Source organism: Carex rostrata, chromosome 20 (assembly GCF_964058835.1).
Source record: "Carex rostrata chromosome 20, lpCarRost1.2, whole genome shotgun sequence".
In the NCBI taxonomy this organism is placed as follows: domain Eukaryota; kingdom Viridiplantae; phylum Streptophyta; class Magnoliopsida; order Poales; family Cyperaceae; genus Carex; species Carex rostrata.
Genome location: NC_135937.1, coordinates 8450320 through 8471560, shown reverse-complemented (window position 1 = coordinate 8471560; position 21241 = coordinate 8450320). Strand labels below are relative to the sequence as shown.

General features: G+C 35.2%; 1 protein-coding gene across 2 annotated transcripts; it reads right to left on the bottom strand.

Moving 5' to 3' along the window:
* Window positions 1-3998: 3998 nt before the first annotated feature.
* On the bottom strand, window positions 3999-13986 carry LOC144572528 (serine/threonine-protein phosphatase BSL2 homolog). Of its 2 annotated transcripts, none has more exons than XM_078322130.1 (21): window positions 13197-13986; window positions 12026-12086; window positions 11686-11764; window positions 11313-11392; window positions 11127-11221; window positions 10910-11009; window positions 10724-10793; window positions 10307-10408; window positions 10079-10160; window positions 9677-9856; window positions 9165-9441; window positions 8504-8756; window positions 8003-8173; window positions 7323-7561; window positions 6986-7070; window positions 6796-6894; window positions 6205-6404; window positions 5707-5782; window positions 5281-5416; window positions 4703-4842; window positions 3999-4600 (listed from the first exon to the last, which is right to left on the bottom strand). In XM_078322130.1, exons 1-21 carry the CDS (start codon window positions 13552-13554, stop codon window positions 4517-4519), a joined length of 2967 nt encoding a protein of 988 aa, XP_078178256.1. In that variant the 5' UTR covers window positions 13555-13986; the 3' UTR covers window positions 3999-4516. The 2 variants fall into 2 exon arrangements, with proteins under 2 accessions (XP_078178256.1, XP_078178257.1); XM_078322131.1 differs by having other exon boundaries at window positions 8504-8753.
* Window positions 13987-21241: the final 7255 nt, after the last annotated feature.

Sequence of the window (21241 nt, the reverse complement as noted above, 5' to 3'; positions counted from 1 at the left end):
TCTCGACTAATCACTTATGTCCGATTATTTCTGATTATTTTTTATTAATCGCTTAGCGATACTATTTTTGTCTTATCGCATACCGTTAAATGTTAAACGATACATGCGTACGTTTGTTAAAACAATAATAAAACAATATCGTACATGTAGCATTATTTTATAATTATACAGGACTATCAACCAAGCTTAATAACGGAAAATATCATAAACCAAAGTAATAACATTTTAAATAATAAATTATTTATAACAATTTAATTGAGAAGTTAAGTTTACAATAAAGTTTTCAATATCGGTAATATTTTTGTGTGACAATTAAATTATACAAAACAGATTAGATAAAATCTCATCCATGAGGTCCACGATGAGACTCATGGGAGTGACCCCTAGGGGTGTAAACGGTCGGATACGGATCGGATAATGGTCAAATTGTATCCTTATTTGTTATAATTTTTCGGAGGCGGATACGGATACGAATATGGATCGGATATTAAACGCTATGGATATGGATCGGTTATCGGACGAATACGGATTGAATATGAATATAATTCAGATAATTAAAAATAAATTACTAATCTAGTAAAGAATAACATCTAAATATATTTTTTTTCATTGATAAATTAGATCTAATATTTTTCATAATAAGTTTGTCGATTACAAAACATATATCATATTATCAAAACATTAGTCACTAGTCATGTCATAGTGTCATATTATTCATCAAAATATATATGTATATGCAATTTAATAAATCAATTTAAGAACATAGAGTACACTTGTTGTGATAATGGGTCTAAATAGTCGGATACAGATAGTTACGGATAGTTAAAAATCTAACCGTATCCTATCCACTATAATTTTTCGGATAGGAATAAAGATACGAATAGTCTTTGATATGAATACGGATACGGATCGGATAATTTAAGTAATTTTTTGGATTCGAATTCTGACGAAATCAGATAATATTTGATCTGTTTACACCCCTAGTGACCCCCATTGTCAGAGAGAATGGGCGCAGAGTTCAACGCGGGTAATGGTTGGTGGCAACTCTTCCGGAGTCACTACTTCTGCATGACGATTCAGCTGAGGCGCTATTGGAGACGGCTGTGAGGGAATGACCCAGCAGCTAGGGGTGCAAACGGATCGGATAGTGCTCAACCCATATCCGTATCCGTATTTTTTTCGGATACGGATACGGATCGGATAGTAATCGGATACGGATACGGATCGGATATTAAACGGATACAGATACGGATTGGATATTTTCGGATACGAATACAGATACGGATATAATTCGGATTTTTAATTCAAAATATATATCTAATTAACTTGCTACACCATTACAAAATATATATCTAATTAACTAAAATTCACCAACATAAATATAACTTTAATTAAAAATACCAACACAAAAGATTATCTTTAAAGATATTCTAATACAAAAGATAAATAGACAAAAAAAATTCTCTCAAGTCTTAACATATCCGGATATCCGAAAAATTAAAATATCCGGATCCGGATAATTATCCGTATCCGTATCCGATTCCAAAACTCAACCCATATCTGTATCCGAATCAGCATAAAAAAAATCTGTATCCGTATCCGAATCCGCAACTATCCGAATCCGCAAAAATTCGAATACGAATCCGGATTCGGACGGGTAATATCCGACCCGTTTGCACCCCTACCCGCAGCAGAGAAACCACTCTGAAAAAAAGTGTTACGAAATACACATGCCAATATAATCTCAAAATAATAACCAAATTTACGAGTTTTATATTCAGCATAAATAATTCGCAGGCCCTCTATAACAAAACCAACAAAAGCACACAAAATTCAAACAAACGGTGATAAATCGAAAACCCTGCGTTAGGGGTGTAAACGGATCGGATATTATCCGATTTCGTCCAGATAATCTGAAAAATTACTTAAATTATTCTATCTATATCTTTATCTAAGACTATCTGTATCTGAAAAATTATAACGAATAAGGATATGATAAGAGTTTTAACTATCCGTATCCGACCGTTTATACCTACTACAATAAATATACTCTATGTTCTTAAATTGATTTATTAAATTGTATATATAAACCAATGATTTATTAAATTTCATAACCATTAATGAGAAGGGATCCGATTATCACAATTTTGAGTTACCATAACTATTTTCTACATTTTCAAAGTCCAATTTGTCGATCCAAACCATTCAACATGATCTCCACAATAAAATGTGCTTCAAGATCAAATTTTTCATTTTTTTACTATTTATTAAGATGGGTACAAAATTCAATAGTCTGAATTTGACTAGTTTTTATAAAATACTTAATAAATAGTAAAAAAAAATTTAAAAACATGTAAATTTTGATCTGCAAGCACATTTTATTGTAAAAATCATGTTGAATGGTTTAGATTAACGATTTGGACTTTAAAAATGTAGAAAATGGTTGTAGTAACTTTGTGGTAACTCAAAATTATGGTAGTTGGATCCCTCATCTACATATATATATATATATATATATATATATAGAGAGAGAGAGAGAGAGAGAGAGAGAGAGAGAGAGAGAATGGCTAAGATTAAATCGTTTGTTCCTGGACTCAGGAACAAACAATTCGGTTCTCCGATTTCCGAAGTTCAAAAGGCCGATCCAAATCGTTAGATGTTTAATCTATATTAAAATGTGCTTGGAGACAAAATTTTATATTTTTGGAATGTTTTTACTATTTATTAAGATGGTTTGAAAATCGCTGTTTTTACAAAATTGTTGATCCAACGGTGGCTGCTGATTTTACTGTTTTGTTAAGCCATCGTTGGATCAACAATTTTGTAAAATACTTAATAAATAGTAAAAAAATTCAGAAAAATGTAAAATTTGATCTCCAAGAACATATTAATATGGAGAACAAGATGAACGGTTTGGATCAGTCATTTGAATTTTGAATTTTAGATTTATGGTCCAATGCACAAACCCCTTCATGCATTGCAATGCACCATAGCCCATCTCTCTCTCTCTCTATATATATAGAGAGAGAGAGAATAGAAGAAAGATAAACACAAATATAAGGAGATCGAGGAGATGAACGACCTCTTATCAGACTCATGGTGCAACAGCAAGGAAGACATAGAAACCGGTACTCACAACGGTCAACGGCACTATAGAATCGACCGAGTCATCATCTCCCGATGGGTTCTTCAGGGAGGCAGATGCCATCCGATCCTATATAGAAGAGATAGAGGTGATCCGAAACGAGGCTATCAGGTAACTTCATGCAGCACATGCCGTGCGGTCCCTACGAGAGAAAACTATATGAACAAAAATCTGGTACCAGTACCATCATGAGTTCATGACAGGTACTACACCATAACGGATGAGCAGCCTGATGAAGTGACGGTGGAAGCCCTGGTGACAACCGGTGAGGGGAAGCAGTTCTTAAAGAAAGCAATAGCTGAGCAAGGGTGAGGAACTGTGATGAACATGGTGGCAGAGATACAGGAGCGGCACAATACAGTAACCGACTTGGAGAGGAGCCTGCTGGAGCTGCAACAGGTGTTTATGGACATGGCCGTGCTGTCAGAGCCTCCAGGTGGCACGGAAGTTGCAGAAGAACACCCGCAAGTGGACGTGTTTTGCAATCCTCCTGCTCCTTATCACTGTTCTTGCAATTGTGTTGCCCATTGTACCAAAGCAGCAGAAGAGCAAATTGATCTCGAGTTAAGAGTACTTTGTTAGGAGCTCGCACGAAAGAGAACTTAGTTCCTCGTTCACAACTTGGATGCCTTGCAATTCTGGGTTGATCATAAACGCAATATTGGTCCAATTAAGCTTTTTCAATTCGCAAATAAGAATTTTATGGCGTTATGAAATCAAATATAAGACAGGATCTACGCAATGACAGACCTTAAGAAAATGGGTGCTATCATCTTATACACAAAACCAACCCTTTACGCCCTTCTCTAAATATATTATATAAGAAAAGGCTAAACTACGAAAACTTGAATTGTTTTCGTTTTCCAGAAATACGTAAAACTCTTTTCACTCAAAAACTTACACCGATTGTACACAACCATCAACAGAGGAACTTGCAATAGAAAATGCACTGTGGTCGGCTGGAGTGTCTATTATACATCATCTCCCCAGACAGTAAACCAAGTTCACCAACCCTCCAAAAATGAAATCTCAAATTTCTAGACAGACAATAATAAAAAAGAAAGAATAACCTACTACAACAAAAGCCTATTTTATAATTTCAATTATGATGGAGGGAGAATAACATACACTCGCGCCTATCTGAAAGTAGCTGGATATATACATCAGTTTACGTGCCTCAGCACGAATCAAGACTATACCCAATCGGGGTTCACCTATTCCATTCCTTACCTGAACAACTCTCTTCTACTATCCCTTCATTTCTACCTCTTGTCCAAGTTTCCTTGCATAGATAATCAAGTACTGGAGAGCATGGTTCGTTGGACCCTTGAGTGAAAAAGAAGAGGGATGCGATTCAAGCTGGATATAGGACTATATCCAAGCAAGAGAACCTCTATCAGTGGCCACTTGGGGACGGCCTCGGGTTGGTGTTGGCGGTCGATTTGCATTGAGCTCCTGATACCAAAAAGGGCCGAAAATTATAATAGATAATAAGAATGAAATCATATAATGATAAGTACTATGAACATGTGCAGCATGCTAGAGCCGAACAAGAACCTGCATCCATGTATCTTCAATGTGACGCTCTGGAGAGGTCTCCGGAGAAGTTATGGCTGGGGGTAGAGGATGGATAAGCTTTGGTACTACAACCAGATCTCTTCCAAGCACTAGTATAGCTCCTGCATTGTTTGCCGTACCTGTACTCCAAAATACATAACCAAAGATTAATGCAAACTAATACCTCATTGGTTCCTATGTAATATGAGTGTAACACTGGTTGCAAGTAACAAGAAACCCCACTTATTCATAAAAAGAACCTCATGCAGTATACAAGTGATACTATTTCTCTTTCTTTTGAGGAAGACATGAGTGATGCTATTCAAAAATTCAAGGAAAAACTGACCCATCTTACTATCATCTTTTTGCTTCCAACTTCAATTGGAATTATCATACCAGTATCTCAATTGATAATATTTTTAAAAAGGTTAACAGTCATCACTACTTCATTTAGTTAAATACCATTTACTCTGTTTGTTGGTGTCTTCCAATTGTTTCTGTATAAGACTTGCTTAAACAAGGGCCGTGTACCACTCAGGGGCTACACAGGAAGACGAGAAAGATTCATGCAACCTTACCACAATAATTGGTGGCAGAGAAAAGAGTGATGAGGTGGCCCTGTGCAAAGCGCTCAAAGCCATCCATGACACACTCATGGGCCCGCACTATCAACTGCAGGTCATTATTGTTGCAAAACTCCATCACCCTGTCCGGCTGCACAACCAACATTTAACTTAAAAACAGCTCAATAAATTGAAAATAATGGAAATGGTACTGCTTTTACATGGCTGGAGATTTGTTTTTTAACTCGACCGCATCAATAGCACTCCAATTTTTCATGTTCGGTGTTTCCTTTTTTCAATAGATACATAATAGTAACATTTAAGGTCTTATTATCTGCTTATTTATCAAATCACTAGACAAGTGTATGAGCTGGATAGTAGCAAGTCATTTTATGCACATAAAGGCTTAGAGAAAAGATTCCAGGAAAGTAGCAAGCTGACCCCAAATGTAACTAAACCAGGGCCCCTTGCATTTGGTCTCAACCCTTCAACACTATCGTTTTCCGTAGGATCGGACCTGTGTTAAAGAAGGAAAAAAGTTAAACAAAGAAACCCAAAAATGACAAAACTGAAAGTAAGGCATTACGGTGATGTTTGGTTGAGGACTAATGTTGAGGACTAAAGGAGGCCTAAGTCGGTTATTCCGATTTAGACCAATCTAAATTATTCATGTTTGGTTGAGGTCTAAAGAAGAGAGAGATGAGTAAAATTTGCAAATAGTGACGTTGGGTCCAGGACGCAACACAAAATTAAGGCACCAAGGGAGGTGGTTTAGTTTAGGCCAGCCTAACTTTAGGCTTGCACCTAGGCTAGCCTATTTTATGCTTGTTTGGTGTAATAACTTAGGCCTAAACCATGGAATTAAACCCCTTATTCCATGGTTTAGACCTCAACCAAACATGGTGTACAAGAAGAAACATCAAAAGATGAGTTTGATACCACAAAAGATCCATCAAGACAACTGAGCCAGCTTCCATTGTAATAGGCCTCTGGAGACTTTCTATCTGTTCAACATGATTTATCGACCGACCAATACCACCATGCATGCATATGATTTTCTTCTCTATTAAAGCTGCTAGAGGAAGCCAATTAAATAGCCGATTCATGCGGTGCCATGTCCAGATTCCATCTCGCTCACCCTATGCCAAAAATAATATATTACTGTTACAATCTTGGCCTTCTCATTATTTAGACAATTCACACAGTTATATCATTGACTTTTTCTCATAGTTTCAAGGTGTGTAACAGGAAGGAATCAAACTCTACCAAGTAGGGTCAGATATGTGTGTTACCCCTTAAAATAAATCACAGATCTAATTACAAGATTTAATCAAACAAGAGAGATTCCTAACATCAATTGAAACCTATTGATGCTCTCTGAGCATGATCCATCAAGTGTGTACAACTAATTTCATGCTAAACAATTGGCAACCACTGCATGTTCTTGTAACCTATCACATGAAATGACTCCACTTTATTGACTAGGCATTACAAATTGGTTCTAAGAGAAAAAAATTTATGTCCAGTTACCATTCGCTCAATGCACTCTATACGGAAGCCGAACAAGGCATTGATATCAGCTGCCTCATGGTTCCCCCGAATTAAATGCACATTATTAGGATGTTCAACCTATATTACATACATATAATGAAAAAATTCAGAATTACAGAGTAAAACAAAAAGATTTACTTCCAAAATTGTTTCTCATTAGCAACCCTACCTTCAGAGCAAGGAGAAGGGTAATAGTTTCCAAACTATGCTGACCACGGTCAACATAATCGCCCAGGAAAAGATAATCAATGTACCTGAAGTTGGAAGAAAAAGTAAAACTAATTATGATCAGAGTACCAAACTCACTTTTTTAGACTTGATTTTATTGCCTTCTAAGTAAGAGCTACAATAAAGTGGCCTTGGCATCACTAAAGATGGAGATACATAAAGAAAGGCCTTTTTTTTATTATTTTGCAATAGTTTGTTCAAGTACAGCTATTCCACTGATATCTTTGGCAGGATAGTTAATGAGTAATAAAAACAACAAATTTCAAATAATATCTTACGCAATGTCTCCAGCTGTGGAGGGAGCGCCATACTCATCAAAAAGACGCATAAGATCCCCAAATTGACCATGTAAATCACCAAATATTTTAACAGGGGCTTTAAGCTGCAGAACACTTGGCTCACTTGAGAAAATCCTTTCAGCACTGTCGCATAGGTCTGCGATCTCATTGCAATCCAAGAAAAATTGTCTCCTTACTGGGGGCTTCCATCCACGCGGTTTTAAAAGATGCGCTATTACCTACAACAGAATCAAAACTAGTATTAACAAAATTGTTGCTCCTAATATAAATACAATAGGGAAAAAAACCACTGGGTTACAGTACTGATACTACTGAACAATGAACAACACCCAATAGTTAACAGTGGCTGAATAATGGTCGGGGAAGTGGCTAAACACTGAAATATTGGTACTTCAATAGTCATTGTTGGCATCAGTACCTTTGAGGAGATATAATTGGGATATTAGTATTGGTACTGATACTATACTGGAAGTAGAACGGCACCAGTACAAGTACTAATACATTTCTTGTTCCGTTCTTATCTTTAACTTTGCATCTAATTATAGACTTTAATTCATTTTTGGTCTTATTTCCAGGTTTTTGCAATTTTTCATGGAACAGTCAATGCTAACACAAAACCCCATCAGCCAATATCCATAGATTTAGAAAGTAGTGTCTACCTTCTTAGGCACACTATTAATGGACATCTGCCGGTCTAGAAGCTTACGAGCTGCTGTGGCACTCTCAGGAGTTCCATAACTAACCCTTCTTCCTTCATTTTCAAATTGATCAATTGAAAGCTGTCTGACCATGCCACCCAATGCACCTCCTGTCTCAGCTGCTACCACAACCTGCACCAGAACATACCATAGACCATCCCAAGGTTCAATACAGAACTGTTATCAGAAATTCCTAGCGATTTTTTTTATTTTCACATTTAACTATTTTTTAAGAGACCGTTTACAGAACCCCAACTTGTTTGGAACTAAAGGCTTGGTGGTGGTTGTTGTAGAGACCGTTTACAGAAGTTGCCATTTTTCATACTAACAATGAGGAAACCAATTGTCTCAGATCTCTGAACCTCAATGATCATGTCTTGCTTTGGTACATAGAAATACTGAACCAGTAAAGCACTGAACTGAATGATTAAGTTAAGTCTTGGGTGATACTAGAAAACTGACCGCTCTGTGATGCAGTCTGACCCCAGGAGGTGGAGTTGTGTTAGAATTATTGTTTTGTAGCACAGGTTCAGGCACTTTAATGAGGCTCGTCTGTTTCCCGCTAGGTGTAGCCTCTGAGCTGCCATCCCTGTCAGGTAGCTGCTCCACTTCGCCATTGACCTGCCGGGCCTTTACTGCAGCTAGAGTGGCACTAATCGCCTCGGCCTCTGCCGCTGATGCCTCGACCAGATACTCTACCCCTTTTGTCAATCTCCTATACCGAAAGCAGAATGCTCTAAGTTGCACAGCACAAAAGTTTAAAGCCTCTGGTTTAGGAACCCAAGGCGGATTATCTAATTCATACTAATTTCCATATTGAATAATCTGCCTTGAAACAGTAATAGTCATCAAAAGAAAAAGTAAACCCAAGAAAGCACTATTCTTTTCCATATCTCGCCCATTAAAAATTATAGTATTGCTCACTAACATCAAGTGCATCATCAACAAAAGCATTGTTTTGGTATGCCACTCACCCTAGTTTAATAAACATATTGCAATACTTCATTATGGTCTGCTTGAACAAATACTCTTGTGGAAAAAACATAAATATCAGAAAATCACATCACAATACATAAAATCAAATGGTTCTAAAATAAATGCAATCTAGTGACACTGTAATTACCTTTGTCCCTGGAGCACAGCATTTTCAGGGCTGATATCGGTGTACATATCACCATTGACTGGTGGTGCCACTGGAGTTCCAAGAACCACAGATCCATCTGGCGCTGATTCAGAGCCGGGTTGCCTTGCTCTGTCATCGGTATAAGCATACCTTCCTGCAGGTGATCTCCCGACCTGGCTGTTTACTGAAGCTGCAGCAGCTGCCGCATGTGAGGCTGCGCTTGTAGTTTCTGCTGCAGCTAGGTCTTCCGCTACTAGAAGGTCATCAAGCAGCACACCTGCACCAATAAATATCACAGTTTCATAACTTGTAAACAACAATTGGAATCAATCTCACCAAGAATAAAATCCAGTTTCACCATACAACATCTCAAATATACAAAAATCAACACTGGTCCGATCCAGTAAATAGCAACATAAATCATGACAACCGCATAGTCTATAAAATATTAACAGGAAATGAAAATTTTGATAGAATATATCAGTAGAGAGGCGATCAGGTTTAAGTCATACCACCACGTAAGCCCCCGTAAATGAAAATAAGATCACCAACTGCGGCTGCAGCATGTCTACATCTACGTGTAAGTTCAACAGACGCATCTCCACCTGCTGCATCTGCACTATATCTTCCTGTCCTTGGAGTCGTCACTACTGACTTTGTATCACACCATACACCAGCCGCTGTGTCTAAAACTGAAACAAAAAAGAAAAATGTCACAACTCTAAGAAAAGATAACAGAATTCTCCAATCAGCAGCAGGAAAAGCATAGCAGGGATTTCTTCAAGATTTATTCCCTCCAGTTGGAGGGTAACAAACGTAACTTCCTCTAAAAATTCATTCCTTATCTTTCATTCCCTGTCCTTCTTCTCAACTCAGGAGTAGACCCTTAAGTGAAGGAAGAAAAAAAAAAAAACCTGCAATGCTAGACGAATCCTCTACCATCCGGCCACCTCCAAGAGCACCTCCAGATACATGAAGCCGTGCATTCACAAAAACCTATTGAAAGTTCAACAATTTTCGGAAGTTCATAAAATGAATGGGGTCATCAGCCACAATTGACAATTCAACTAAAAAACCCAGATGAAATAGCACAATTTAAATATCTCTGAAGAAAGAAGAAGAAGAAGAAAAAACAATCTTACAGCTGCATGTTGGTATCTAGGGGAAGGAGAGACACCAGGTGCAATGGCCCACTCCCACCGGCCATCTCTGTGCTTTGCAAGGCCATATGCGCTGGAAAGGGGCTTCATTTATTTGACCAGAAAAAGATTGATCAGTTCAAAATGCAAATAAATTTAATTTCTCTTGTACCAAATTCGGGCTTAAAACCCTAAACACACACACACACACACAATTTCAGTTGGTTCAAAGAATCAGCCAATCTCTATTGGTACTGACTACTGAGTAAAGATGTGAAGGCCAATGATTGAGCCATCAGCGCAATTACCAGCTAGCAAAACAACCTGACCTTCTCGCCAGCATTTAATAGATTATAACTTCTAAACCACTATATTTTCTGATATGCAGTGGTCACAACATTTGAGAGATTAAAATTTTACCACACTATTTGCATCCCTGCCACCACAGAGCAGAAGAAGGCCATCAGAGCGAGCACTTGCCGTAGCATACCTAAAATAATGCAAATAGCCAAAGTATTATGGATAAGGAATATGGAAAAAAGCTAACAAGACAATGACCAGTTATAAGTTGTTAGAAGTTTGATCAAAACAAAATGTAATTATTACATGCATGGAGGTGGGCCCTCCCCTTCTGGTTCAAGCTTCCTCCATTCATATGGTTTTGCAGCGGTATCAAGTGCCCATACATCAGCTAATGGACGTTTCCCTGCAGAGATTCAAACATACTATTTGTTTTAGCAACAGAGAAATTGAAAGATAAAACAATAACCTTGTCATTTTATGTATAATTAGGAATTTTGTTGCTCTAGTATACAAAACTTACCATCATTTCCACCAATCGTCAACAGAAATCGCTGCCCAACCAAAGCCATGACGTGTCCATAACGTGGGCCTGGACCAGGCCCTTGAACAACCACTCTAAATTCAAGCACACAAAGGCCCAGTTGTTAGTATACATATTATTAATCTAGTATGACAATTGGAATATAGAATTTGCATCAATTCTAACCTATGCCATCGTGGGCGCTGTTGTGTTAAATCCAAAACATGAAGATCCTCTGCTGATAAGCCAGCTGGCCCAATTCCACCCTATTCAAAACAGAAACAAGCTTACACCTGGAACAACCTCACATATATGCTAGGAAATTGATTTTATATATTGATATGATATCCAGGAGCAATCAAGGACATATATCAGTTGGAACAAGCCAAATGACAACATATGAACACAATAAGGCTTGTTCCATTGCTGAGCAGCACATTTGGGTTTACTTGCTTAATTGAACTAAAATTTTAGTGTAAAACAATCTTATGTTATACCCACAAAAAGTTGTTCTGCTACAAAATTGAACCCGAGAACATATTTTAACAAAATATTGTACCTGAATCACAACCATTGTACCAACAGCGGTAGCAACATGTGCTGCTCTAGGTGATGGCGGTTCCCCCAAAGGAGTAAGCCTGAATATGAAAAACAAGTACTTTCATTTCTATATTTCTTTTATTTTGAATGCTGTTTTAATTTTAATATTACTTTGTTTGTTTGGTGCAAAACAGCATAACAGAACTTTTCAGGGTATAATTGAGATTTAAATGCTGCGACAATAAAACTAAAGAGAAGGATACCATATTATCAAAACTGTACAAGTTGGTACCCAACAGAAGAAATGGTCAAGTACACAAACAAGAAATATTGTTTAAGTATGTTGATATTCAGAATACCTTGACCACTTGTTTGATATAACATCGTAGCAATGCACATCAGCAGTTGCACCAGCAAGACCTACAGCAAAATTTGAATTAAATAAAATTTCCAGTTTCGTATTAAAATATATTAAATTAGTTATTCAACCTAGATTGCCTCAATCGAGTTACAAGTTTAACCAAACTTTTAACAAAAATAGAAGTCCGAGTAAAACTAATAAATGTTCAGGCTCTCAAGCTTTGCTTATAATAACCACTAACAGAGAAACATTCAATTCATCTGACCAGCTGTATTACACAATTGACCATTGATTGCATAGTAGAGGAAATAAACTGCTGTGAGACAGTAAAATCCATATGTTGACAAAAGTAAAAATTGGCGTCACGTGAAATTCTCATTTCACAAGCAACAATTCCCAATTGTTTATTGGAAAATTAAGCAATCATGTAATGATTATCTCATCTTTGCACATAGCTGGTGTAAGTAACACGTGATGCTTGCACCACTAAGTTACATCTTTTTACTTTTACCGTTAAAACTAATAATTGTCAAGGCCCGGGAACTCTGCTTATAATAACCACTAACAAAGTAACATTCAATTCATCTGACCAGCTGTATTACACAAATAACCATTGCTTGCACAGTAGAGGAAATAAATTGCTGCGAGGAAAAGGTAAAATCCATTGCTGCGAGACAAAAGTAATATCCATATGTTGACAAAATTGTACTCGTAAAAATTGGCATCACGTGAAATTCTCATTTACCAAACAATAATTCCCAATTGTATATTGGAAAATTAAGCAATATGATGTAATGATTATCTCATCTTTGCACATAGCTGGTGTAAGTAACACGTGACTCGCACCACTAACTTACATATGTTTACTTTTACGTTAAGAAATACTTTCTACCGAGAAATAGAACGATATACAATCAAGCAGCTTTCTCTACTTTAACCAGATAGAGAGAATTAACCATATCCAAAAAGCCATGTTCTTGGAATTGGGAAGCATGAGCTTCAAACTTATTTGTTACTTGAAATATCCATTAAATGAGTAAGTCACTACTTAAGGCAAGAGTAGTCTCATCTATTTCTAAAAGTTGCATTCCCCTTGGAACAATTACCACTCAAATGAAACACAGCTAGCAGTCATTTCATAGAAAAAGAGGTCAGATAGAAGTACTTACGGATCCCGGCACTTCCAGCTGGCGATGGAGGCATGGCTGAGTTCCCTTCAAGTGCTGTGGCCCCACCAAAAAGTATAAGGCGGGGCCCGATGTACCCTGGGCTACCCTCCTCTCCAACTGCCGGGACAGCTGTGAGCGTGTGGCCACACCTGCATCCAGGCCCGTCTTCCTTCTTCTCTATTACAGCATTCACTGCAGAGTAATTTGGTGCTGGTCTTGGCCCTGCTACAACTGGCTGAGCAGGTGGCTGAGGAGGAGGTGCTGCTGCTGGAGCCGGTGTAGTGTCGCCGGAGGCAGATTCCTGTGATGTCTCCTGGTTCGATTCAGGCTCTGTCGCCATGGGCGAATCCACATCCATGGTCGGCGTTTGAAGATAGAGAAATGGAGATCAGAGGTCAAGCGATGTGACCATGGATCGAACCCTAACCCTAGGTCCTAATTTATGCTGTAAATTTGCAGAAATATATCTCGGATCAGAGAAAAAGAAAGAGAGATTGGGTATCCTCCTATCCGATCGACTGTCGCGATCTATACGAAATGGGAAAAAAAAAAAGGGAGGGATTGAATTGAGAAAAATAAGTGAATAAAATTGGAAGGAAAAGAGAAAGGGAGGATTGAAGGGAGGAGATAAGCGACGAGAGACGAAAGAAAGGAGAGAGGAAAGAAAATTCTGAAATCTTATGATAAAAAAACTAATAATAATATTTCTATTTTTATTTGTTTATATGTTGTTAGTTTATTTCTCTATTATCTGGCTTTGATTGATGAGCTTTTCGTCGGGACAGTTCAGCTCAGGCTTACGTTCTCAGCATCTTTCGGGTCGGGTCGGATCGTGTCGGGTCGGGTCGAAAAGGCACTTCATTTAGTTAATCTCGGATTAGTTCATCTACTGCAAATGACAGTGGGTCCGACACTTCTTACTAGTTCAGGGATTTATCCCTGCGCTCTCGGAGCACGGTTTTCTTTGTTGTGCGAATGGTTTGGACATTTCCGACCGTCGGATCCATCAGATTACTTTCTACTTGTTAATCTGAGTTCAGTTCATTTCATTTCCACCAAATTATTTGGCAAATTTCAGTTTCGAATGATGTTTAAATTAAAAAAATTACAGGGTTGTATGTGGAAAGCTGCTCTGAGTTGTTTGTGTTTGTATAAGAGAAAGAAATGGAAAAGGTTGAGAAATTCTGTTTACTTCTTGGAGGTTCGGTTCCTACTGTGAAAAAGGAACTTGCGACGGCGGAGAACCGGTGGGAGGGACCCATGAGGCACAAAGGTATGGTGACCGGGAGAACCGGCATCTGGCGGTTGGTCTAATGATGATTAACCGAGTTTTATATGACAATTGACAGGTGTGTGTGTTCCTATTTGCTACTCGGATGACCAAAATAATGAATGTTTTTCTTTTCATAGATTATGTTTGAAAAAGTGAGGAACTGTCGCATTAAATGCACGAATCTTGATGAAGCTTAAAGAGGTATTTGTACATGAGTCAGAATAACACCAACTCGAGCAAGCCTCCTAATGCCACTTGTTAGTTGTTATGGAGACATTGAAAGGTGCTCGTTGACAGTATATCTAAATTTAATAACCTATTTTATTTTCTGATATATTATATATGAACAAAATCAAATTATATGTTATAGAAGCTTATTTGATGAAAGACTCGTAGTTCAAATATTAAACCATTTGACTCTAAACAAAGCGACATATATTGAAATTTGAAACATTCAAACATTTTTTTTTTAAAACTTGGTAGTAGCTATCAAGGTTCGTGAGGGGAATCAAACTCTCGACTTTTGGGTATAACAACTTTAGGACATTTTTCTAGCCAATTGTGCTATCTCCCCTTTCTCGAAAGACATCACAAGAAAAAAAAATACATTTGACTTTATAACCGTTTTCGATCCGATTCGTGGTTATCCAATTTATCATATCTTTTATTTTATTACTAATTATTATTAATTAAAGTTTGTTGAAATTATATCATTCTTAAGCAATCATATTTTGATATTTTTGCAATTTTAGTTGAGTTATTGCGAATAGCGTATCTATAGCAGAAGCTGTCATACATAACATCTTTTATTTTAAAAATTATATTCTATAATTCTACTAATTATCAATATTATTAACATTGAAAAAACTGGGTAACAACCAAATGACATCTAATCTAAATCTATATTTTTTTTCAATAATGCAAATAAGAAATAAAATGATCTATAAGGTAATATTCTCCAATAGTTTATACATCGTATTACAGTTTATAATAGACGAAGAGCAATTAATTTTACAAGTGAATGAAGTCAGTATCTATTTGATCATTTTACATATTACAATAATCAAAATCAGTTTTTGTTTTCAATTGATATGAAGGGTAATAATTTTACAAGTAAATATTAGACGAAGAGCAAGCAAAAGGAAGAATTAATATTTGAATATTTTTTGATATAAAAGGCAAGACTAAATCACAAATAGAAATAAAAGTGTAGAGTTCTATTTAGCATACCTAGCATGGCGAACAGATAGAAACAAAAGCACAAAAGCCCATACGAATTGTAAAAAATAAATAAAAAAGAAGTTCATGTAGCATAGCGGTCAGCAATAGCGCATAGCAATAATAGCAGTAAGCTATTACAGCTATAGCGGTCGCAGCTGAATTAGCAAACTTTTTATCTCATAATGTAGTTGTTAGGATTCGAAAAAAACTATAACTAGCTATTTAGAACACTGATAAAAAATTAAATATTAAAGTAAAACTGGTTATTATTGACAATAAAAATATACACAATAATAATATAAATGAAGTTTCTAATAGAAATATTAAAGTAAAAAAAATGAAAGCAATATTCACGTGCAATCCAACATAACATCTTTAAACTATCAATAAGAAACCCATAATTCATCAAACAACACTATTAATCATGTAATGAATAAATAAATTGTTTAAGCAAAATAAAGATAAACAAATCCAACAATTCATAAGCATAATTCATTTTTAAAATTACGTTGATTCAAAACATTATTTGACGTTCATTCAAGCAGAGGTGGATTTATTAATAGACAATGAGAGTCAATTGATTCCCATGATGTTCTGTATAATTTAGAATAAAAATATTATCAATGTAAAATTGACCCTCAAATTCTGCATACAAAATTTATATATTTAATTCTCATTTACGTTTAACTCTTATAATTTGAAAGTCTGACTTGCCCTGCATCCAAAAACTATGGGATACACATTCAAACTATAAATTGAATACATGCTAATGGTATGTTTTTTTCAACCAAATTAATTTGAGTATTTAAATCTTGAAGTAGAAAGCTCGCTGGTTTCTCCTTTTCATGGAATGGAGAGAACATAAAATAAATACACAAGGGAACCTAAGTTAAGAATATATACTAAATTAGGCTCACAAGTAAATTAAATGATTTGTGGTAAAAATAAATTACTTAGTTTATTTAATTTATAATGTTGGATCTCGTACTCAAAAGGACCCCTTTATTCAATTAACGATTCTAGGATTAAGATAAGTTGTTTTCAAAATACGATCGAAACTAAACAAAACATAATTTTGTAATCAAATTTGTAACATGTTTTACGACTGAATTAGAAAATTTAAATTGAATTGACTGGACATAAAATGCATAATATCTGATTACTGAGATTTAAACTGAAATCTTCACAAATACAAAGTAAAACTTTAAAGGGGTTGCACTATACAAAAATTTTAAAAAAAAATCAAAGAAAAATTCAAAGAATGCTTTAATCAAATTCTTAGATTCGAATGAAATAGTATCCTTAACATAATCGAAACACAAGCATAAAAAAGAGGTGGAAATAGATTCCAATATGGAACCAAGGTATTTGTCGAACCTGAATAAAAAAAGTTAAATTATAGAAGTGATTAAGCATTTCTAGCCTGACTATACATCTGCTCCTGAATACTCGAAACATAAAACTGAAATTGATTTATGCATATTCCAAAATTTAATACATGACCACACTATTTATCAATTTTAAGTTTGTTTACAGTTATATGTTTTCCAGTAGTCTAATCTTATATAACAGCTAATTTGTAACTCTTTTAACTTAATAAAAGTGCCTACAGATTTTTAAACAAAAAAAAAAACTTAAAATGGATAAATATTGCAATAAGGCCCTCAAAGTTAAATATATGAAATATTTGTTTGAGTAGTAAATACTTGTAAACAGTGTTCTAAATAGCCCGCTATAGCGTTTTTGAACCATAAACGCTAAGTTATGGCATCAAAACGCGTTATTTGAGCTACGGACGCTATACCGGTAATAGCGGTCCGCTATAGCGTATAGCGTGTAGCGCAGATAACGTGCGCTATGCAACATGAGCTGTTTTTTTTTTCTTTTCAATTTATATGGGCTTTAAATAAAGGCTCAGATTTGATTTTAACTGTGATTTTTTTTGCAATTGATGTACTAAGCTTTATATTAAACTATTAATTATTAAATGAGAGATTCATCAAACGAAATCAAATAAGGAAGCTACAGCGCGCTATGCAACATGAGCTTTTTTTTTTCTTTTCAATTTATATGAGCTTTAAATAAATGCTCAAATTGAATATATTAAGATATATCTTGAAGTAACAAAATGATACTAGTTTGAATATTTTGAATAGATTAAGATAGTTAATTATGCCATGATGTCTAGGTTATTTTGAAATTTAAATAGAAAAAAGATAGATTATGTCATGATGCTGAATATATTTTGAATAGAAAAAGATCGATAGTTTATGATATTAGTATTACTATGTGGATATTTTGAGTTGCAATTTGAACTTTGTATTGGTTCAATATGAAAATTATAATTTTTTAATCAATTTGATGTTATTTATTGTTCTATGAGACTTAGATAATATTGATATTTAGTACAAATATATGATATAATTTTTATATAAAAATAAAACGCTATGTAGCATAGCTTTCGCTATAGTTTTTTTTGTAGGTTTTCCACTATAACGCGATAAACACTATTTAGAACCTTGCTTGTAAATCAACATTAGAAGGGGCTTGTGTGCATTTCCCAGGAAATAATGACAAATATAGAGATTGCAGAAGAGTGATGAGTCACACCAGAATATTCACAAGTAACAATGATAATTGAATAATCTTAACAAAATTCTTTTCCTCAAAAACAAAAAATCTTAACAAATTATAATATTTTAAGGCCATCAAGTATTTATATTCCTCAATACAACCAAACTTTTTTAGAGTTAGCAAAGAAAGAGTACCCCTCCACTTCCAAAGGTCGCTATTGGACCCCAAAATATAATTAATATAATATTATCTCCTAGAAAAAGGTTGCATAATGCAGGAGATCTCTCTTAATTAATATAGTACAAGCACTGTAGATGCTCATTGGAATAACCTTTAAAGTTAAACAAACCCAGCTCTGCTACAGTAAGTGGTACGGAACCGAATCGTATGCCCCCCTGGGGGCAGGAAATTCCTGCCCCCAGAGTCACTGCAGAGTGGGTCCCCATATAACCCTAAATCCTTTAACAGTAACTGGGCCCACCCCGCAGTGACTCTAGGGGCAGGAGATCTAGTTCCAAGTGGTACACACAGGAGATACATAAATCCAACAATTCATAATCATAATTCAGTTTTAAAATTACGTTGATTCAAAACATTATTTGATGTTCATCCAAGCAAGGGTGGATTTATTAATAGACAATGAGAATTAATTGATCCCATTAATTTTCAATTTTTTTTGTACTTATACATGATGTATTGTATAATTTAGAATAAAATATTATGGGTAATGTAAAATTGACTCCCAAACTCTGCATGAAAAATTATATGCTTAATTTTCATTTACGCTTGATCCCTATAACTTGAAAGTTTGGCTCCACCCCTGCATCTAAAAACCATGAGATGCACATTCAAACTATAAATTGAATGTACGCTAATGGTATGTTTTTTTCAACCAAATTAATTTGAGTTTTCAAATCTTGAAGCAGAAAGTCCTCGCTGGTTTCTCCTTTGCATAGAATGGAGAGAACATATAAATACACAAGGGAACCTAACTTAATTAAGAATCAGACAGTATATATACTAAATTAGGCTCAAAAGAAAATTAAATTATTTTTGGTAAAAAAAAATTACTTAGTTTAATATAGAATGTTGGATCTCGTACTCAAAAGGATCAAACATTCAATTAATGATTCTAGGATTAAGATAAGTTGTTTCCAAAATATGATCGAAAGTAAACCAAACATAATTTTGTAAACAAATTTGTAACATGATTTTGGACTGAACTAAAAAATTTAGATTGAATTGATTGGACATACAATGCATAATGTCTGGTTACTGAGATTTAAACTGAAATATTTACAAACACAGAGTAAAACTTTAACTGAGTCACAATGTACACATTTTAGGATTGTATAAAGGGGTTGGACTATACAAGAATTAAAAAAAAAATCAAAGAAAAATTCAATGAACGCTTTAATCAAATTCTTAGATTCGAATGAAATAGTATCCTTAACATAATCGAAACACAAGCATCAAAAAGAGGTGGAAATAGATTCCAATAGGAACCAAGTTATTTGTTGAACCTGAATATAAAATTATAGAAGTGATTAAGCACTTGCTTGACTATAGATCTGCTCCTGGCCTGTTTGTAATAGCGAACTAAGTTACAATTGTGTATTCAAATTTTTCTAATAATCATAGTTTATAGAGACTGGGTTGCAATTATGTACCCGATAAGTTAATAAATTTGAACCTAATTAGTGTCCTATTCTGACAGAAATTCTGGATCCGCCCTTGCCTGTTTGACACATTTATTCTCGAAACATAGAACCGAAATTGATTTATGCATATCCAAAATTTGACACGGACCATGCAGCTTGGTGAAGTGATACATATATGATGTTGGATAATTTACTCTTGCTAACAATATTGCAATAAGGCCCTTAAAGTTAAAATATCTAAAATATTTGTTTTGAGTAGTAAATACTAGTAAATCAACATTAGGAGAGACTTGTGTGCATTTGCCAGGAAATAATGGCAGATTGGAGAAGAGTGATGAGTCACACTCTGGGTTTTAAATAGCGCTATATAAAAGCTATGATGCTACCGACGCTATATGAACATAGCACTTTTTTTTTTTTAACCGTTCTGCTATAATGCAATAAACGCTATTTAAACCGTTCGAAGAGTTTATAATTCTTGCGCTTCACTCTTCCAAACTTTTTTAGAGTTAGCAAACAAACAGTAGCCATGAATCTCCTCTGTGACTGTGTAGCAGAGTTGGATTTGTTTAACTTTAAAGGGTGTTCCAATCCAATGAGCACCTATATATACTAGTGGTTGTACTAAATTGATTAAGAGAGATCTCCTGCATTATGCAACCTTTTTTTCTAGGAGATAATATTATATTATATTATATTATATTATATTATATTTTGGGGTCCAATAGCGACCTTTGGAAGTGGAGGGGAATCTTGATAATCCTACCATGGAGGCATGAACCATTGCGACAGCCATTATCCATCCACATATTTATATTATATCATCACGCTTTAATAAATTTTTATTGTATTATGTTTTCTCAAACAGATAGAAAACAAACTATCTCATTATTTTTCCTTATTTATAAATTATTTAATATATACGAGGAGGATAATTAACCGTGCACTTTGTTTGTTTGACTTTGACACACAAATGTTCTGGTTGGTTTTTATCCAAGACAAAAGGCAACGCGCTTCTAATTAAAAAAATATATTTAGAATTTCTCCTCTCCAGTAAATAGACACTGGAGAATTCAATTTAGTAAGGTGCAACAGAAATTATTTCAAGTGTTTACTAAATTTATATTTTGATCTACTCATTTAATCAGTTTATAATTATATTTAAGCAAATATTAATAAAGAGGCTTCTTTAAATAGTAGCAAACATAATTCATTTTGGCCGTGCTCCGCGCACTTTGGTGATAGTGATCAACTATTTATTAGAGGCTCGCTATTTCGCTCGTTATTATGAGCACGTTTAAATGCCTCATTTCTTT